The sequence below is a fragment of the Pyxicephalus adspersus genome, chromosome 12 (assembly GCF_032062135.1).
Source record: "Pyxicephalus adspersus chromosome 12, UCB_Pads_2.0, whole genome shotgun sequence".
Taxonomy (NCBI): Eukaryota; Metazoa; Chordata; class Amphibia; order Anura; family Pyxicephalidae; genus Pyxicephalus; species Pyxicephalus adspersus.
The window spans coordinates 45,228,182-45,244,876 of NC_092869.1; the positions used below are offsets into that span (position 1 = coordinate 45,228,182).

General features: G+C 40.6%; 1 protein-coding gene across 1 annotated transcript in view; it reads left to right on the forward strand.

Moving 5' to 3' along the window:
- Nucleotides 1-16,695, forward strand: part of LOC140341637 (cholesterol 24-hydroxylase-like) — a 29,149-nt gene that overhangs the window by 3,374 nt on the left and 9,080 nt on the right. Inside the window, exons 2-10 of the mRNA XM_072427455.1 lie at nt 4,627-4,704; nt 9,283-9,364; nt 10,010-10,083; nt 11,047-11,133; nt 11,684-11,822; nt 12,484-12,597; nt 13,111-13,267; nt 15,115-15,177; nt 15,332-15,404. Of these exons, the coding sequence (XP_072283556.1) occupies nt 4,627-4,704; nt 9,283-9,364; nt 10,010-10,083; nt 11,047-11,133; nt 11,684-11,822; nt 12,484-12,597; nt 13,111-13,267; nt 15,115-15,177; nt 15,332-15,404 (867 nt within the window). The remainder of the gene's footprint in view (nt 1-4,626; nt 4,705-9,282; nt 9,365-10,009; nt 10,084-11,046; nt 11,134-11,683; nt 11,823-12,483; nt 12,598-13,110; nt 13,268-15,114; nt 15,178-15,331; nt 15,405-16,695) is intronic.

Consider the following 16,695-nt stretch of genomic DNA (forward strand, 5'->3'; position numbering starts at 1 on the left):
GAGAGATTAAGTTCACGAACAAGCTCATTCAGCTCTGTTTGTGTAAAGGTCTCTGGTTCCAAATTTTCATTGGCCAAGTAATCAGGATCAGATGTTTGGGGGTTGTACCTGGCTGCAACTCCAGCACATTCCCCATCATCAAGCCCCATCATGTGGCGGTACCAGAACTGGCAATGAATCATCATGGGGAACGGGCCTAATTGCAGAATCAAGGCTGGGATATACAATTTTGTTCTAGTTTTATCTGAGAATCCACTTTTGTTGATGCGGAAAAAATAGCAGTCGATTAGATGGTCTCGCAGTTCTCTTCACACCATCGGGATTGCATATGCCATTGCTGCTTTACGACGATTTAGCCAGTCATGCAGTCCGCTGGAACAACTGGTACAGATGACATGTGGAGCCCTGGTCACCAAGTGGACAGCCGAAATAAAATTTGTATATCTTTTTTAAGTTCCGTGGTAATTTGGCAGGGTGGTGCTTTTGTCATGAATGAACCAAACACGTAACAGAAACTGTCTGGATCATTAACCCCCCTAGCGTTCTAATTCTGTCAGTTTTTTGATGCAAAAAGTGGTCCTATTTTTTTGCATAGAAATTTTTGTTTATATTGTGGGCCTATAGCTCTTAGGATTAACTCCCGGGTATAATAATTTTATTTATTTATTATATTATATACATAATTATAAATCATTATTATAAAAAATAATGAAATAATTCACCACAACAATGTAATTTATCAAAAACTTTTATCAAAAATTTCTCACTGAAATTTTCCAAACAGGGGTGCAATATTATTGATAAATAATAAGATAAATTAAATGCAGATTTTAGAAAAAAAAAATTTTGATTTTGAAGCAGGGTGCTGCACAAAGCCCAACATCACAGTCAGGACAGACCCTGGTTTTTTTGTGTCTCTTCCTTCCTCTGTCTTCGGTCTTTGAGCAGCAAACCACGCGCATCCTTGTAGGTGCCGCCTTTTTCTGGGTTGGTGGGATGTATTCAGTGATGTGACGACCGGTCAGGCGTTCTGGGTTGACAATGGTGGAAGCACGACGTCCAGGTCTATTCATAGCCACTAATGGTGTTTGGTGGTTCTTGACTATGGATTTGGAAACTTGCAAAATGAAGTCTGAATGATTCACAGGCCTCTGACTATTTTTTTTTTGTACAGAATGTAGGCATTCCATAGGCACTGCTCAACTAGATGCCTGAAAATCTTTTTGTAGTACTTCCTTTGCTGTTTCCTCATCGCTGGGTAGAATGTCATGGCTTGGTCAGCTCTGTCCACACCTCCAATGGTGTTGTTGTAGTCAATCACCACCTGTGGCTTCATCACTTCTTTCCCACGTTTTGTGTGTACCAGGAATGGTGGAGGCATCATGGACAGTACTCATCAGGCACACATCTTTCTTGTCACGCCATCTCAGGGCCATCATCTTTCCTTTCTGCCAGGCAACAATTTCTCCTGTCTTCAGCTTCCCTTTTGCAAACAGTGCTGGCAGGTTGCGCCGGTTAGCCCTAACGGTTCCATAGGCATCTGTTCTGTGTCGCAGAAAGAACTCATAAAGCTCACGAGATGTGTAGAAATTGTCAGTTATGACACAAAAGCCCTGACCTAGCAATCGCTCAATGAGGGATAGCACTGAAGATGTTGCCAATCCATAATGGCTGTATCTGGGGTTGAACTGAGTTGCTTTTCCAGTGTACAGTACTGTATTCCAAATGTAGCCAGATGAGGATTTGCACAGCATATAGGTCTTCACACCAAATCGCAATGTACTCCACCCAACTGCGCCTCCCCTTGTAAGCCCTTAGACTTTTGTCAATGCTGACATCTCTTTCTGGCACATAGGTTTGCTGTAAATTTTGTGAAATCATCTGAGATACTTCACAAATTTTCTTCAGTTTTGGTGCAGGGTGGGTAGTCTCATCAAATTCTTCATTGTTTGCAAAGTGCAGGTACTTCATTATGAGGGAAAAGCGGTATTCTCGCATGACTGTGCCAAAGAATGGAGTGGGCAATCATTTTGTTCTTGGACCAGTACCACGGCTGCACGGGTGTGCCCACAACTTCCTGCAGGATCACCACGCCCAAAAACAGCCAAATGTCATTCTTGGTCACAGGTTCCCACTTTCTGCTTCTTGCAAACCCCAGGGGTGGAGCACCTTGTTGTTGTCCAGCGTACCTGCATAAAACAAAATAAAAAATGTATTTTAGGATATGTTATTTTATAGTGTGAAGGTTCCAAGTAATATGTTAGCAAACACAGAGCAGCATATATGTTTACATATATATAAAAAAAAAAAATTAGCAAAAAATTTCAAAAAGTTAGCAAACACAGAGCAGCATACATGTTGGCATAAAAAATTTTTTAAAAAGGTAGCACAGAGCAGCACAAATGTTGCCATAAACAAATTAGCAAAAAAATTCAAAAAGTTAGCAAACGCAGAGCAGCACACATGTTGGCATAGAAAACATTAAAAAAATTAGCACAGAGCAGCACACATTTGCATTAAAAATTTAGCAAAAAATTTTAAAAAGTTAGCAAACACAAGAGCAGCTTTTCTGCAACAATTATTTAGATAACTTCATCGGTCAAAAACAACTTCAGGTATGCCAAGGGGTCGCCGCATTCAGCCTCAATTTTCATCCCAGGTCCGCCGGTAAATGGAAATCTTGGCGGTGCTGCCTGGTCCGCATCAAGGTCAATAGGACACCATCTGCGCACAGGTTCAGAATCGTTGTTCAGTTCACTTTCGCAGTCTGATGACACATTTCCTGGTGAATCACTGTCACTTGATTCCACAAGAGACTCCAAATTGTTATTGCTGCGTTCAAATTCCTCCAAAACAGCACTTGCGCCGGCGAGATGTCGTTTGGATGCCATGAGGTCTCCAGAAATCGGTCAGGAACATTTAAGGTCAAAGAAAAAGTGATGAAATTATACATTCAGGAAGTGATTTATAAGCCATCAAAAGGTCAGATCAAGGTCAGGACTAATAGTGGGCAAAATGTAAATCGGGGCACTGGGCAATGATGCTTGGTGTACTACAATGTGTTTTTATACTTTTATTTTATGTTTTTATGTGTATTTTACTGTAAAAAAAAATTTAAAGCAGATTACATCGGGAAATGGCTCGAGCAGAGGTAAGGGGGACTTTCAAATTTACCCCGAGTGTGACTCGGGGTTACCGCTTTTTGCACGGTTTTTCCACCCCGAGTCACACTCGGGATTACCGCTAGGGAGGTTAAGGCAATTTCTAGGCATGATGACAAATGAAATCAATCGCAGTTAGTGCGGTCTCTAACCTTAAAAAAAGAAAACTCGTTAAATGTTGTAATATGTTAAGGCTATTTATAAAGATTTTCACACAATATATAATTAGCTGCATCACAAAAACTACACATGCTAAAGAAAAACTGAAAACGGATTTGAAATCCACATCAAAATACTACATATGCCTACATAGAATTATATCTGTTAAAAATGACATGTTGACCTGTGTTATCATTCCAGTAGCTCAAAAAATATTTCAGAAAAGTAGAATTTTTGATCATGTGATGCTGTGAGTCCCAGTTTCTCTCTTTTGGGCTACAGAAAGGCGGATCCGATATTCAGGTGCTTATATTGCTGAATTGGCTGTCCTTACCTGTCCTAAAAACACCAACAGTGGCACGTCGATGGGTGATAAGGCGGCTTGGGGTGCAGTCTTAAATGGTTTCATCACCAGTGGAGGAGCAAATGTGTTTGAACCATTTATATAATTCATACAACACAGAAAACAGACCAATGAAAAAATTAGTTATTAGCAAGTGATTGTTCAACGACAAAACTTTTGATGCATTTTGATCCTTGTGTGCAGTACCCAGTGGTGCCATCACAGTGTTCTCCCCAGAATTTTTTTTTCAGCCGGGTGGGGGGAAACTGTAGCCGGATGGTAAAAAAAAGTGGGCAGGGCTAGACACAACCAATTTGGAGCTCCTAGTTATTTATGCCATAGGTATCCAGTAACCCCTGCTATTGTATCAGTGTTCTATACTTTGTTCCAACTTTCTAATGCCTGGCCTGCTAGAATGTACAATTTTTTTTCCATTTTTTGGTATTATACCCCCACAGTCCACTGCTGTGTATTTTAATCTAACTCCCTGGAGTTCAATGTTTTAATAGTGTAATACCTTGTTACTAGTGTAATATTGTGATCAATGTGGCTTAACAAATTAGGCTTAGTTCACATTGGCAGTAAAAATGCCCCTCCTGAGTGACTCCCATCAGCACTTGCTTTTAAATACTGCAACCCCAATGTTGTATTTTCACAAGATTTTACAATTCTGATCCCCAGATCATGAAATTTGTAAAAGCTGGGGTGCTGAGATTGTGAATGGTGCTAACTATAAGTGTGCACCCTGAAAATTATAAGTCATTATGACATACAGTTTAGGGAATCTGAAGGTTTATACCGAGCTGCTTAAAATATACTGGGCGGAATAATCGCAGCAGGTGGGCGGCCCGCCCTCAAAAACGGACTGGGGAGAACTATGCATTAAAACCACTCAAAACAGATGTAAACTTGTTTCATTTCATAGTTGGATGGTTTAACACTTTTCTCTTCTGTTTTTAACAGCTTCTTCCTTGGTCACGCACCAATTTTAGCGAAAGCCAAGGAGAACCAAAAGTTATCCCACGATTGTTTCTTGAGATGGTAAGTTTTACTGGAAGGGAGTGGGATATTTACTGGTTATATCATTAAAAATTATTTCCAAGCATAGTTTATATAGAAGGTATGTATTTTTAACACAACACTCACCACATGACTTTGATTATGTCATTGCTGTCATGTTTCGTGTTTGGCTGACATACTGTCCAAGCCTGTATAGTTGGCAGCGTTCTTATCTTTTGTATGGTTGTGAAATGCAGAGCGGTGGATAAGCTTTTAGTTTTATTTCATAAAAAAATTTTTCTGATAATGTCTGAAAATTAGACCTGTCACATGTTGCACACTTCTTGCATCATGTCAACCTTTTCCCCACTTAGTATCTTGGATTACAAAATGATTAACTTTTAAATCTTTTTAATTTTTTAATAATTGTAATTTTTTGAGGTTTCATACAATAAATAACATAAGAACATATAATAAAGCAAAATACATGTAGAAAACAAGAAACATACAAGAAAACTGTAGCAATATAACATTAACCAGAGTAGGTAGCATACAAGTAACTCCAATAAGATTACAGCATACAACGCTTCCATGGGAGTCTTTTTCTATACGCCACATCTCATGCAATCTACATTTCCAATAATGTCCTAAATTTGACCAAAGATATCTTGGTTAAGCAAACAAAACAAAAAAAAAGTAAAAGGAAGGAAGAAAAAGAGAGAAAAGAAAAAAAGGGGGGAGAGGAGAAGAGCAAGAATGTCGGAAGAATGCAAAGCCAATAGTAAATATATAGCAATTAATTAGGAGGCGTTCCCGAAATTATGTCTCGGAGGGGCTATCTGAAGATTACCTGTCACATATTGAAACATATTAGTATTTGATAACAGATATCCAGAGTCCCATGGTGCCCAGATTGCCGTGAATTTATCATATCTATCGTGAATCCTGGCTATTTCATAAGTTGAACTTCCTTGATTCTAGCATATAGATCCATTAAGCTGGCAGGTGAGCTAGATTTCCATTGTCTAGCAATAAGGCACCTGGCTGCAGTGAGAATGTGACATGTCAACTTCCTATTCAATTTAGATAAAGTGGAAATAGGAAGGCCTAACAGATGAGTAACTACATAAAACGATACTTGTACCTCCAGAATCTTCAAAGAGAGAAGAGTGTTTTTTTTCCTCAATAGGTCTGTATTAGCGAACAGGACCAGAAGATATGATATAGAAACAAGTATTCCTGAAATGACAATAAACATCTGGTACAAGGGTTCATAATATGTTGAAATTCGAAATGATGTTTGGCCCGCCATTGAGCTCAATAGACTATCTGGCAGGTGTGGAGTATAAAAGAAGGAATTAAGTAAAGATCAGGTGCTGTCAGGGCATATTTATCCTTTTATTGGAGCCATATAGCCATGGAAAATGCATAGGTCCCAAAAGGGACTGCTCTGTGGCATCATGATGCCAGGTCCAGAGAAAAGAGTTAGGATGTATCGGTTCTAACCACAGTTTTTCTATTTCCATCTATCTATTGAAAGAATGCAACATAGACCAAAAGGCAAGGTAAGAGGCAAAGGCAAGAAAGTCAGGGACACCAAGTCTAGCTCTTTCACGTAGGGAGCATAAAACTGATTTAGGCAAACAATGACATTTGCATCCCCATATAAAATCAAGAGCTGCCGCCTGCAATTTTCCAAGAGAGGGCCTAGGAATCGGGACAGGTAGTGTTGCAAATAAATACAAAAGTTTTGGCAAAATGGACATTTTAATTAACGCAATACGACCACAAAAAGACAGTGGCAAAGCGCGCCATTTCTGCATAAGCAGACAGAGCTCTTTAAAAAGTAGAGGATAACTAGCCACATACAAAGTATTATACGAAGCAGTATCCCCAAATATTTAATATGGTTCGGTCTCCAATGATATGGGTAGTGCAACTGAAGTTGCTGCTGGAGAGAGGGCAGTAAATTTATGAAGAGAGCTTCTGTTTTAGACGGATAATTCTTCTAGCCGGACAGGGTGCCATACTCATTCAGTACTCCATGTAAATTAGGTAAGGAGATGAGAGGGTTAGTGAGAGTCAATAATACGTCATTAGCATATAGTGCGATAGTGAACGATTTAGTTTTAATAGGAACCCCTTGAATATCGGGATCTTGTCGTATCATTCTAGCCAGTGGTTCAATACATAGTGCAAATAGAAAGGGGGAGAGCGGGCATCCCTGCGTAGTACCATTGTGAATTGCAATTTTAGGGGAGTTTGCATGGGTAAGACATACCTCCGCCGAAGGAGATGTAAAAAGTTCTACAATGGCAGTGAAAAAGGGGCCAGTGAGACCTATCCACTGTAGGACTTGCATAGGAAAGGGCCAGCTGAGTCGATCGAATTCCTTTTCGGCATCTAGGCTCAAAAAAACTGCCCCTTGGTCAAGCTTATTCAGGGCATCAATAATATCGATTGTACGCCTGGTGTTATCACCAGCTTGGCGAGAGGTTAGAAAGCCAACCTGAACCTTGGAGACAATTCTAGGTAAATACATGCCCAGTCTAGTGGCCAAAATTATAGTAAAAATTTTCAAATCGGAATTCAAAAGGGCAATAGGGCGGTAGCTGGAGGGACACTGAGGGTCTTTACCAGGTTTGGGGAACACAGATATAAAAGAATGTTGCATAGTTTGGGGAATCGGCGCCCCCTCTAGTAAATCATTAAAAAGAGTAGCTAAGTATGGTACCAATAAATCAGCAAAAGTTTTATAATAAAGATACGGGGAAATTATTAACTTTTATATTTTAGAGACCTGGAAGTGTCTCAGTGTCCATGAGAAATACTCTTTAATAATGACCATCATCTACAGGATGTGCAGGAAGATAAAACTCCTTTTCCAGCAAATGTTAGATACTTTTGTGACAAATCGGTACTTCTTTTGAAAAGGACAATTTTTTGTGTGTTTACCCTTTAGTTCCTTTTCAGTCTCAATTTGTGCTGAGTCAGTAAGACGCTGATAGAGCTGGCCACACCCAAGTACATAGTCCTGTGGGAATTATTAAGTAGAAATGTTTCTGTACATTTTCAAGATAAGAAGCAGCACTATCTGTCGGTAGTTTATATTTGGGTCTTACTCTGTCATGAGGTACTGGAAATGTTCATGCTGATAATGAGTTGGCTGAGCTCTGCACCTTGTAGTAATAATAGCTGGCTTTCCATACAGAGAACAGCTAAAACATCAACAACCCCCCTCCCAGAAGGTATTATTATCGGTGACCTGGTTAGTACTGACACGGGGTTGTATATAATTACATGTGTGTGTATATACTGTATATATTTATAATGAATTTTGTAACTTTATTAAAAAGAAAAAAATGAAATCTCACGTTTCAGACCTTTACAACACTTGAAATTTAGTTCAGGTGACTCCCAATTCTCCAGATCGCTGCTGAGATGTTTCTTCACCTGTGGTAGGCGGATTGGGGTCCACCTGTGGTAGGCGCATTGGCGTCCACCTGTGGTAGGCGCATTGGCGTCCACCTGTGGTAGGCGGATTGGCGTCCACCTGTGGTAGGCGGATTGGCGTCCACCTGTGGTAGGCGGATTGGGGTCCACCTGAGTGGCCGGACGAATCCTCCCCATGTTTGGAGTTTGTAAAAACAAAACAAAAAAAAAAACACTTGAAGGACCCTCAGACTTTGAGGAATAAGATTCTCTAGTCTGATGACAGACTAGAGATTGAACTGTTTTACCTTAATTCTAAATGTTATGTCTGGAGAAAACCGGGCACCGCTCATCACCTACCCAATCCCAACTGCGAAGCATGGTGGTGGCAGCATCATGCTGTGGGGTGTTTTTCGGCAGCAGAGACTGGGAGAAGGGTCAGGGTTGAGGGAAAGTTGAATTAAGCAAAGTACAGAGATCTCCTCAAGGAAAGCCTCCCCAGTGCACAGGACCACAGACTGGGCCGAAGGTTCGCCATCTAACATGACAATGGCCCAAAGCCCACAGCAAAGACAACACAGGAATGGATTAGAGACAACTCTGTGAATGTCCTGGAGTGGCCCAGCTAGAGCCCTGACTTGAACCCTATAGAACATCTCTGGGGATACCTGAAAATGGCTGTCCAACGACAGTCCCCATCCAAACTGACCGAGCTTGAGAAAAGAATGGCAGAAAATCCCCCAATCCAGGGGTGCAAAGCTTGTGACATCATCACCCAAAAAGGCTCCATGCTGCCAAAGTTGTGTTAGCGAATACCAAATAAAGGGTCTGAATACTTATAGAAATGTCAGATTTCAGTTTTTCTTTTTATTAAATTTGCAAAATTATCTAAAATTCTGTTTTTGCTTTTTCTTTCATCTGAAAGCCTTTTGCTGATGGAGAAGGTCGATTTGCTTTTAGCTCTTGGATCAGACTTTCTTCTCTCAGGGTCATGTGACTTGCAGTTGCTCTTTCCTTCTCATTGGTTGGGAGAGGAAACAAAATCCAGCTAACACAACCATAAGTACAGAGAATTTAATGTTCTTGATTGTAAAGAGAAGATTTCATTTGTTCATTTTCCTGTATATTTTATTATTTATTTATTATTTATATTATATATATTATATTTATTTATTATTTTATTTATAGGTCGGAGGAGTATGGACCGGTTTATCGACTTAATTTTCTGCATTATGTCGTACTCAACTCTAGCGATCCTGAATCTGTGAAGGTGAGGGCCCAGCTGCTTCAGTTTATCCGGAAAGGAAATGCAAAATGCAGCAATGCATACAAATCTGTAATCTTTGTGTATTCTGATTGAGTCACTGCACTTTCTCTTTTTTCTGTGCTTTCAGAGCTGTCATCTCAGGTTTGGGCCACTATAAATTTTACTTTTTTCATGTTCTTGGCTTTGTTAACAAATATCTGATACAGATCAGCCATGTGAATTGCTACAATGTCTGATCACTGGGGGACAGGAAACTGAGGAAATACTTCTTGCTGCTTGCAGCAGACTGATTACATATTTAATCTCACCCAAAATCAGTGACTGGAGATTAGGGATGGCTTTTTATTAATGAAGGGATGTAACTTTTCTGAAAAATATTAATGTTTACTAACTATATATTGTAAAGTTTCCAGAATTTGTTAACTTTAATGCAGAGGATGAAAGGTTCCCCAGGCTGTGTTTTAGGACTACAATTATTCTTCAAACTGGGACATGTTATTCACTTGTAGTGAATGTTGTGCTTCCTTTGGCATTTATAATCTGGTTTCCCATTTGCTTTCCTATTTCTCTTTTTGCCCAGAATAATAGACAAATAATATGTGACTGGGGGCCCTTACTCATGAATAATTCACTGTAATCTCTGTTTAGGAGTTCTTGATGTCATCGGATTACCCTAAAGACCCTATAACCTACAATCGCCTCTTTTATCTGTTTGGTAGAAGGTAAGTCAGCGTTCCACAATGGTTGACAACCGTCTTTACTTTATGGCCAAAGGTGTTAGAACCTCCATGTGATGAGCTCAGGTTCCTCCAATGAAAGCTGCAGTTATTGCTATGTTATACAAAGACAATGTGGGCAATTGTGCTCTTCCAGCCTTGTGGTCACAGTTTGGTGAAGACCCTTTTCTGTTCCCCCATTACTGCCCCAGGGGTACAAAGCCAGCTCCATAAAGACATGGGGTCACCAGTTTGGTGTGGAAGAACTCGAGGGTCCTGCACAGAGCTCTGACCCCAACCCTACTGAGTACCTTTGGGTGAATTGGAACATTGTGAGCTAGGTCTTCTCATCCACCATCAACACCTAACTCCATCCATCCATCCATCCATCCATCCTCATCCCATCCACCTGACCTCACAAATTATATTACTTGCCATTGGATAGAGTGGCAACTCCATATTAACGACCATGCTTTTAAAATGGGATATGAAATAACATATAGGTGTGATGGTCAGGGGTACACAAACGCACACATGGGATTTAATAAATTTTCTCCACATTCCGAGAAAAGGAATAAGTGGAAGAAAAACTAAGCAATTTTTCTGTATCGTACAGACCAGTCAGCTGAAACAAAGAGGTGAGATGGTTAGTCAATCCAGCCACACATTGGTAGGATCTGGTAACGTTCATCTCATACCTGTGGGTGAATTGTTGAGGGAAATGTAGCTAGCTGGTGCTGGGACTGAGATAGATGATGGAGTGCAGAGAGGTGGGAAGGCAGTGTGTGAACTTCCCTCTGGTTTCCTGCAGACTTGATTCTTATTACAATATAGCAATCACCGATTACTAAAACCCGTCATGTTTTGCCATTATAAGCTTCACTCTTTTAATGTCCTCTTATGACTTTTGTAACTCATCGCTTACCAGAATCTCTAATGAAGCAAAGAATTGTCTTCTCTGCCCTGCAGATTCCTGGGGAAAGGGCTGCTGACGGACCCGGATCACCAGCACTGGTATAAGCAGCGACGTATCATGGACCCCGCATTCAGCCACACGTAAGTCTCACCACATGGAGGGCCTATGGGTTCTACAAGACACCAGTGGGGCCCCTGCATTTCATAGGATTTATTCATAAAGCTTTCTAAAACAAATACAGAAATGTCTGATATTTCAGTTTACAGATCCTTAGCTGTAGTTGTGCTAGTGATGATGAAGAAAGTTTTATCTCAACCCTTCATGGTAACTCCAAAATAACAAAAGTTTAGGGAAGCCTATAGAGATTTTTCTGCTGCAATCTTCTACCTGTACTGGTGCCATGGCTGTTTCCTGTTCCTTTGCTCGCATTCTTTCTGGGCCATATTTATGTGTTGCCTGCTGATATCCTGACACCATAATCTATTGTTTGCAACTTGATAAAGGAGGTGATTGAGAACCCCCGAAATGTGTTGGCTTTATTTAATGATGTGAAAAATATTGAGATAGTTAAGCAGGGAGTAGCTCCAGACTTATGAAATATCTGCAGTTCTGTGGTAAATATCTGATACTTTGATCTCAGTTGGTAATAACAAACATCGGATTACACATACAGAATGTCTTGATTTCCAGGTATCTGATAAAGATGGTCGGAGTGTTTAATGAAAAAGCTGAGGAGCTCATGGAACAGTTGGCAGAGAAGGCGGATGGGAAGCAGCAAGTGAGTCTGCATGCGTTAATCAACTGCGTCACTCTGGACGTCATTACCAAGGTAAGTCTGAATACCGGCGTGCATCTTCTGTATGATCTGTCCTCTCGGGCTGCTGAAGAACTACAAGACTTAGCATGCCATTACCTACTGCAGAGACATCAATCATCTAACTTTGTTTCTGAGTGTCTTCCAGTGTGTTGTTGTTGCCCAATGCATGGGCATCCCACCCACACCGGCCACCAATGCGTGGGCGTCCTGCCCCCACCGGCCACAAAGGCATGGGCGTCCCACCCACACCGGCCACCAATGCATGGGCGTCCCGCCACCAATGCATGGGCGTCCCGCCCACACCGGCCACCAATGCATGGGCGTCCCGCCCACACCGGCCACCAATGTAAAGAGTCCTTCTTATTCTAACCACCATTGTATTAGGTGACTTCTACACTTCTTTTTTTACACACATTATGCTTTGTATTTTGCCATCTTTTTCCAATGATTTGATTAGCAATGCAAACAATACTTCTGAAAGAAAAGGGCCAGGTAGTGCTCTGCTCTGGGTTAGAATTTAATTATCTTTTTACATTTGAGTGCCACTGAAAATTAATGCACCGCAGAGCAAAAGTGTGAACCTGTTTTGAGATTTGCACTGATTTCATGATTTATTATGTGAAATGATACTTTTTCTGACCAGACCATAATCCCGATAATTCCTGCTGAATAGGTGGCTTTTGGCTTGGATCTCGGCTTGGTAGAAGGAAACAAGACTGCCTTCCCAGATGCCATATCCATCGCTCTGAAGGGCATGATGGAAAGTCTCCAGAACCCGTTCATGCAGGTGAGAAATTATGTGCAGATAATATGTGCTTTTTTTTCTGGCCAGTGTATATCCCAAAAAAAGCAGCCGACTGATACGTTCATCTTTCACCCTGTTCTTTCCTACTGTCAGCACTGTCATTGCTCTTCAGGAGAATTGATTGACTCCTTGTGTTGTTTGATCCCTTACCAGTCAGAGCGTCTGAGCTCTGCTTTATAGGGACTGCAAAAGGCTGAGATACCTGGCCAAATTCAGATACTTACAATGCATTCATTAAAAAAATATGGACATTAAATACAGTTATTCTGTTATACTGTTATTCTATAGGCCTGGATTTCAGCTTTAAATATGCACTGGTTTAAGAGCCTAATTCATTACAGAAGACTCCAAGATAGGCTGTCTGCTGCTTGATTAAAATGTTTCATATGTGCTGCATTTAAGAAATGTTATTTGTACGCTGGTGTATATAATATATATAAAACCTATGACCATGATGATGTCCATAGTGAAGGCATTGATCCTTTCTGTTCTCAGTACTTGCCCCAGCACTGGGCCTTTGTTAAAAAAGTTCAGGAGAGTGCGGATCTACTGCGGAAGGTGGGGCAGGAATGTATCATGCAGAGGAAACAAGCCATGCTGAATGGAGAGGAGCTGCCTAATGATATCCTCACCAAAATCCTGCAAGTTGCTGGTAAGTGACAAAACATTATCATGGAAATAAAGAATAGGAGGGATTACATGGCAGTGTTTGATATGAGTGTACAAGAGATTTTATCAGTGCTTCTCATCCAGGGCTCCCCCAACGGTTGCTGGGGGTTCCTTGAGCAATGAGCAATTTGTCCCCCTCAGGGTTGGGTAATGGTGACATTCTTTTCTTAGGCCTGCAAGGTAAGAGGAATTCTTCCCACTGCCCACCACAGTAATGTACTGTGATCTGTGGCTATAATATTTATAGAAGAGGTTCTCGGAAGACCTGAAAGTTATTTCCAGGGTTCCCCCATGTTGGATTTTATGGTTTAGAGCAGGTCACTATATGATTGGAGTAGGAATGATTTGTACAGGCTTATTGATATGATTAGTAGTGCATTGTGCAGATGAAATGTTTGCCTGCTCTACCCTTGTGTGTCCAGGTTCTTATTACCACATCAGCACTAGGTGTGACCTGGGCCTCAGTCCAAAAGGTGTATTATTACCTGTGTGTCTTGGAATGATGCCACCCAGCTCCTGAGTGTGTTACAAGGTCAAATTAATGTAAAGGACTACAGAACTGATTGTTGTTATTCACGCCTAGGCTTGATTCACCTGGGCGGTTCGAAGCATGGCAGTTACCATTTACTCACAGCCAAATGTGAAGTCGCCACTAGGTGCACAATTAAAGCAGTATCTGGTCTGGGGCTCCTCATGGAGTTCATGAACAACCGTCTATCAAAATGATCTGTTATTTTATAACTAGAATATCAGTGACCATTCGGGTGCCCATATGGTGACCGTCCATGAGAACTTAGCTTTAGGGTTTGGGAGGCTGGATATGAGATCAGGTGATTGGCAGCAACTAAAAAATGAAGGTGTTCTTAGATCTCTGGCACCCAATGCCTGGCTGTTTGTAAAGGTGTGTGTGTGTGTGTGTGTGTGTGTGTGTGTGTGTAGTGTTGGGGTAGAACTTCAGATATTTGGGAATGATGTCAAGTTCTGCCCAACCTTAAGGTCACCTAAGTGGGGAAAATGCAATGCCAACATTCCATAACCTCATTCTATATATGGTTCACTTTAAATCTGGTACACCCACCACACGGACATTAGGGAGATCTCTGTACAGAAATTGCCGTTTTGATGACATTATGATGGATGTTACATAGTTATTCAGGTTGAAAAAGACATAAAACCTTCATGTTCAATCACTAGGGTAATAAACATATCCCATATATAAATCCCTATGGACATAGTTGATCCAGAGGAAGGCAAAAAAAAAAAGTTCGCTCCAACAGGGAAAAAAATTTGGATCAGCAGTCACTGTTATCTTCACTTTAAAGCTTTAATCCCCAGTTATATTCTGTGCTTCTAGAAACCATCCAGCTTTTTCTTAAAGCAATCTGTTGTTGCTGAAACTTTTTTTCCTCTAGACGCAAAGAGCGCCCCCTTGTGCTTTGTAATGATCTTAAAGTGAATACCGGTAATTGGAAAGAGTTCTCTATATGGACCCTATGTGTGTGTGTGTATATGTATGTGTGTATGTATGTATATATATATATATATATATATATATATATATATAATGAGGGTGATCATATCCCCCTTATACGTCTCTTCTCAAGGGAGAATAGATTCAGTTCAGCTAATCTCTCCTCAAAGCGGAGCTCCTCCATTCCATTTATTAGTTTAGTTGTCCTTCTCTGCACTCTCTCCAATCCCACAATGTGCTTTTTGTGGTGCTTTGTACAGGGGCAGGATTATGTCTCCATCTCTGCAATCTATTCCTCTTTTCAGACAAGAAAGTACTCTGCTTGATGTGTAACGCCATTGTCTTCTTTTTGTATTCAGAGAAGGAGATGGGCCTTGATGATGAGATTATGCTGGACAATTTCATTACATTCTTCATAGCGGGTAAGTCAATGAAGTGAAACTAACCCCTCATATGATGATCTCATTTATCTCCTTGAAACAACGTCACTGTGTTGTCTCTCTTCTCATTGTACTTGTATCTGTCAGTGAAGCGCCCTATATTTTATAATCAGAGATTGTTGTGGCCCCTACACAGGCCAAGAGACCACAGCCAACCAGCTGGCCTTCACCATTATGGAGCTGACCAGACAGCCAGAGATAACACAGAGGTGAGTCCATGTATTGGTCATCTCCTCATTCCCAGCCTTATTGTTCAGTAATTGTTTGGGGATAAATTGAACTGTAGACGTTAGGGCACATTGTACAAACAATGGCAGCCATATGATTGCCATCACAGTCAACTAGTATGTTTGAAATTGAATCAGCAGCAATGGCAGTCCATGTGTTTTGTTTTTTTTCTGTGGATTACTATTTGTCATATGATAAACGTGACATTGCCGGCATCTTTCTAAAAATGTTAGTCTGCCTGCTTGTCAAATTTCTCATGTATAAATGGACACTTCGCCCTTTACCTAACATGGCTTGTTGTGGTATTGACCCCAATAATTTAAAGGTAAGTATTAAGGAAGACTGGGGTTTGTTGGCAAATTTTCAGCATATATTTGTCATAAAATTGTGAATAAAATGAACCCAACCCCAGTCTTTCCTGTCTTCCTTAATTCTTACCTGCTTGTATATATCTAAAACCAAATTTCAAACCTTTCTAGTATTGGAATATTGTGGTTAGATGTCCCCGGTGTCCCCACTGGAGAGATTTACTCTTTTTTTTATCTGCCTTGTTGACCATTGTCAATAGAACTGAAAAGATTGGAAAATCCAAACTTTTTAGCTGTCACCAGAACAGGAATATCAGACAGTAGTGCACATGCCAGTGCAGAGGCTGCATTTCACCTGCTTAACTTCTCTGACTGCGGCCCATTCAACGGAGGTTTGTTTAAGCCGGAGGTAAAGCAGGACAATGGCAGCCTTTTCTTGGTAAATATTGCATTCAGCCACAGCAAAATGTCCTTTAATATGAAATGGAATGAAGAAAGTGAGTAAAACCTTTCCATAAATATTCATTTCATATCATTTTACTGATAAGGGATTTTCATTCTCAAGACAGTGGGGAACCTAAAAGTAATGTCCAGCCTATACAGTTCACCATACTGAGCTTACAGAGATCCTATTCTGATGAAATATTTTCTAGAAATCACAATGTAATACTTGCTTTGAAATCATGGTTCCATAGTTAGGTTGAATACAGTCCAGAAAGTTTAATTGCTAGGGAAATAAACAAATCCCAGATATAAAACCCTATGGACACGGTTGATCCAGAGGAAGGCAAAAAAAGGAAAAAATTCATGATTCCATCAGCAATCGGATGTTCCCTGGATCAGCAGTCTCTGTTATCTTTACTTTAAAGCAATAATCCCCATTTATATTCTGTGCTTCTAGAAATCATCCAGCTTTTTCTTAAACCTATCTATAGAACTTGCTAAAACTACTTCCTGAGGGAGC